Raw genomic sequence first — 4,568 nt, 5'->3', positions numbered from 1 at the left:
TTAATCACTCCAACGCGATCTTAAGTAGAATAATACACATTAAATAATATCAAAGGTCTACATTCACTATATTATCCAGTCTCCGCTGACCTAAATTCCCAGAATGCATTGCCGCTGTGACGACACATTGCCATTCTCTATCCACCTTTTACTTCAACGCGGAAGTAGCCTATGGGTGAGACTTCCGGTTCATTAGCCGCTGTAGGTAAATAACGACGAGAATAACAACGTGCAGTAAACGGTATAACTGTTGCACTATACAAACCAGTGTGTTCATAATTAAGATAATACATTAAAATGATATGATAAGACACACCAACTTTCAATATCAAGCAGCAAAACGAACTGTTTTGTTCAGCTAAAAATACCCAAACAGAGTGGACACAGATGTGACCGGAAGCCAGACCCAGAATTTACAAATGGCCGCGCCCATTTTTACGATAAGAAAAAGGTGGATTGAATAGATGCCTCTAAACGAGCATTGCCACTTCCTGCTTCACTTGCACCACGACGATGTCTTTGAGTAAATATATAGGGATAATCGTTCTATTAGGCATTTGCGTTACAAGCGCCATTCGTAATTTAAAAGAAGGGCCGATGATAGGGTCAGATTCTAGACAGTACAAAATCAAATCTTTACTGAATGAGGATCCTACAGTTGATTTTACAGACGTGCCTTCGAGCAGAGCTGCACCTGTGCAGGTGCTTTGCACTGAGCAAAGCATGATTTTGCTCATCAGCGCGGACCTTCACTCAAACGGACGTCGTGTCACTTCTGAAGAGTTGAGCCTCGGTTGGTCAACCGAGAGCTGCAAAGCCTTTCAGTACTCTGATACTGAATACGTGATTAAAGCAGATTTGCACCAGTGTGGCTCGGAGTTATTGGTATGTAAGATTTTGTTTGATTTTGCTCCAATTGTTAAAATAATAATAATAACATAATAAAAATCATTCATTAAATATTAGCTATGTATATCAGCTCAAGTAGTCTATCATGTCAAGAAAATGACAACATATTCAGAACTGGGAAAACCATTTGTACCAAGTTTATCTATTTTCCTTATTTAATTATTAGATTGAAGGAGATCATTTGGTTTATTCAAACCAATTGATCTACACCCCAATGCAGAACAGCTTCGGTATTGTAAGGACAAGCAGTATTTCTATTCCTATTGAATGTCATTACAAGAGGTTTGGACTTTAGCTATATGTTTATCATCATTTATACATTTTCCTGTTTATTTACTGTGTATTTGCTGCAACCTACATCTCAGGATTCACTTTGTAAGCAGTACTGATGTGAAGCCTTCCTGGGAGCCATTTACATCTACTAAATCAGCTGTGGAATTGATCCGTTTTTCCTTTCGTCTTATGAATGGTATGTTCAAGATTAGATAAAAAGCATTTTTTTTCCCAGATCTTTTAATTTTTTTTTACCTTTTTATTTTTTATTTTTTTTTAGATGATTGGAGGACTAAAAGGTCATCCTATGTGTACCACCTTGGGGAAGTGATGAATATCCAGGCTTCCTTCTTAATGGCTGGGCATTCTCCTTTGAGATTAGTAATGGAAAATTGTGTGGTCACTCTGGAGCCTAATGCTGCATCAGTGCCCCGCTACATGTTCATTCAGAACCACGGGTCAGTCAGGATACGGGACTGTATTTTCCAGAGCTATGAAAACAAGAAAATTATATCATAAACAAATGTACAAATATCCTTGGCCTAGAAACCATCCTTTTAATTAAAATCTTGAATGAGCAGTTCATTTATTATATGTTAGGAGTTATTGCATCTCTTGATTTGAAATGAATTGCACGTTTTGCAATATATCTCTCTTGAGGTGGCATAAAACAACATGTCACACTTATGATTAACTATCGTACTTTAATGTTAACAAATGGAATTTCTATCCCTTTTGCTGTAGATGTCTTATTGACTCTAAAGTGCCAGACTCCAGTGCCCGTTTCATGCCCAGAAAACAAAATCATGTGCTTCAGATGCAGATGGATGCTTTCCGTTTCCATGAAGACCAACGGAACACTGTGAGTCCTTTTATAAACTAAAACATTTCACTCTTTTTGTGTTGTAGAACAATGTATTGTAAATACTAAGTATTTTTCCTGTAACTTTTGTTGTAGCACTCCCCATTTGGAAGCTGTTTTTTTTATTTAAAAAATGGTGCTAAATGAGCACATGTAAATTAATAAAAATTGTACTTTATAGATCTATATTACATGCCAGTTGAAAATTGTTGATCTGGAGGTGAATATCATGAACAAGGCCTGTACCTATTCTGTAAACAGGTATGAGTGAAGTTTTTGTTGTTGTGGTTTTAAAAAAAGTGGCCCTTAGGGTACTTGAAAACAAATATTAAAAAGATAACTTGTTTGAAATTGAGTATTTGCATTGGATTACATCTTTAATATTGATGTCTTCTGATTCATTAAGTCGACTTGTTGCTTTCTGAAGGTGGCTTAGTGTGGATGGTTGGGATGAGGTTTGTGAATGCTGTGAGAATACTTGTGATGTCATTAGCCATAAACAAACTGGCAAATGGAGTAGACTACCAAAGTGGTCAGTCAGTAGAGGTAAGCTTTTACCTAGGCCACATCATGCCAAGAAATGGCAATACCCAGTGATGTACATTGTTTCTTCCGTTTTCTGCTAAGACCATCACAACTTTCAAAAAGCAGAGGAAGACTCTTCCACCTACACTTTGCTAATCCACAACCATAAACCATGGAACTTACTACAACTTACTCCTAAAAAACTCTCTTCTTTTCTACATTTAACCTCTGCTCCTTGCTATCTTCCACTGTAAACTGTGAATATTGTTGGCTTTATGGCAAACTGGTTGTGATGTTCCTTATTTTTAAGTTGCTTTGGGATAGATGGATCTGCTAAATGAATAAATGTGAAGTAATTCTCTTTTTGTTTTTCAGATACAACAGACTCCAACACTGTGATGCTTGGTCCCATAACAGTTCTTGGCTAAATTCTTGTGCAATTCATGAAAAATAAAAACTATTGTTTGTCAATCTATTTGCATTGTTTTAATAAGATTTAACCACTTAATTTGGAGATGTGTTCTGCACAAATGTGCACTGTAAATCTGCACTGTCTCAATTAGGCCTCTGGTCCAGTTATAATTTGGGCTGGTTGGGATGTAAAAAAAAAAAATAGAGCTGTTTTTTTTTTTATTGCTGCCACAGAAACCAAATTGAACAGCAAATATTAGTTCTATACAGGTTTCCCATACATTTACGCCCTCCATTGTTCTGCAAAATGTGTAGTTCTGCCCCATACTCGCACCATTGGCAGGATGGGATCTTCAAGTTTTCTGATTGGTTGAGCCACCAATCAATTATTTATATTTACTCATTAGTTTTTATTTTTTATTTAATATTATATTTTTGTGGCTTTGATACATATTTCAGTGATTTTTTTTATACATGGTGTTACAACAGCTTTATCTGTGTCATAACTGTCCACAAACATTTTGGGTGCACTGTATGTGATTTGTTCAAAATTGTGGATGTTGGGGCGTTTATAATTGGGCATTGGACTGATGATGGGGGAGGGTGAAGGGATTTCACCCTCCAGTTAACGTCATAACGCCGTTTTGGCTTTCTCTCCTCCCTCAACCGCACGAATCTTTAATGTGACTCGGGAGGAACGAGTCGTCTCGGGGAGTGATTCGTTCAGTCGCGCATGCGCAACATCTTATAGGTTCTGTACTGGAACTAATCAAGTAGTTCACCTGTTTCGAGTCATTCGTTCTTCACGTGACAGCCCCATACGTTTAACCAATGCAGTCTGAGCCGGAAAGAGAATTGATTAGTTCTTTTTTTTTTCTTTTTTTTATTGAAGATTAACATTCACAGGGGATACATACAGTCATAGCAATAAAATACATACACAACCAGAATACAAAACAATAAATACATAAAGAATAATACAAATGAAATATAAACAGAACAAAAACAAATAAATAAAAAGTTAAACATCTTTTTTTTTTAATATAAATCATAAATAAAATAAAAAATTACTTAAATGGAAAATTACACATAAAATGTCAACTTCAAAGAATACACAGGAGGTAACCCTTACATCAAAGTCAATATTTTTTCCATCAATACAGTAGTTTTAGCAGCTTTCTTAAGCCATGTGAGAATTGATTAGTTCATCTCTGGAGTCTTCGGGTTTGAGTCGTTCGTTCATCACGTGACGCACGTCCTGATTCTGCCGAGTTAGACGCGTTCCTGGGTCAACAAGGGAGGTGCTTAAGGTAAAAATTGATCAACCAATCAGTGACATCTGCCAGCTTGAGCGCCTCTTTTTGAGTTGTGCCCCTTTGACGTCTCCTTCATTTCACAGAGGTAAGTGCATTTTATTTAAAATGTGCCATTTCAAATGTGCCCATCCCTGCTCAGCATAATGTATTATTTTCAATTGCACGATGGATTCATAACTAACGCGAACATTAGCTAAACTGCTCATATAAGGCGCAAATCACCTAACCCCTCTCCTATCGGACAGGAAGGCGCCCACGATCGTTGCGCCCCG

The 4,568-nt window shown here is 37.0% G+C and overlaps 1 protein-coding gene across 1 annotated transcript; it reads left to right on the top strand.

The window, feature by feature from the left end:
* The first annotated feature begins 458 nt into the window (after positions 1-458).
* On the top strand, positions 459-3,097 carry LOC107667980 (zona pellucida sperm-binding protein 3-like). The gene is made up of 8 exons (XM_016459714.1): positions 459-885; positions 1,076-1,191; positions 1,275-1,378; positions 1,463-1,640; positions 1,927-2,044; positions 2,226-2,305; positions 2,472-2,590; positions 2,945-3,097. Exons 1-8 carry the CDS (start codon positions 514-516, stop codon positions 2,995-2,997), a joined length of 1,140 nt encoding a protein of 379 aa, XP_016315200.1. The 5' UTR covers positions 459-513; the 3' UTR covers positions 2,998-3,097.
* The last annotated feature ends 1,471 nt before the right edge of the window (positions 3,098-4,568 follow it).

This window comes from Sinocyclocheilus anshuiensis, unplaced genomic scaffold (assembly GCF_001515605.1).
Source record: "Sinocyclocheilus anshuiensis isolate Anshui unplaced genomic scaffold, SAMN03320099.WGS_v1.1 scaffold3862, whole genome shotgun sequence".
NCBI lineage: Eukaryota > Metazoa > Chordata > Actinopteri > Cypriniformes > Cyprinidae > Sinocyclocheilus > Sinocyclocheilus anshuiensis.
Note: the sequence above shows the minus strand (reverse complement) of the source record. Positions and strands in the feature narration are given on the sequence as shown.

What these genes read in the sequence shown, in the direction of transcription:
- LOC107667980 (XM_016459714.1), top strand. Translation starts at nt 514, where the DNA reads ATGTCTTTGAGTAAATATATAGGGATAATCGTTCTATTAGGCATTTGC. An exon ending in TTCCTTTCGTCTTATGAATG is followed by an intron (nt 1,379 to 1,462) that starts GTATGTTCAAGA and finishes ATTTTTTTTTAG; the next exon opens with ATGATTGGAGGACTAAAAGG. An exon ending in ATGTTCATTCAGAACCACGG is followed by an intron (nt 1,641 to 1,926) that starts GTCAGTCAGGAT and finishes CTTTTGCTGTAG; the next exon opens with ATGTCTTATTGACTCTAAAG.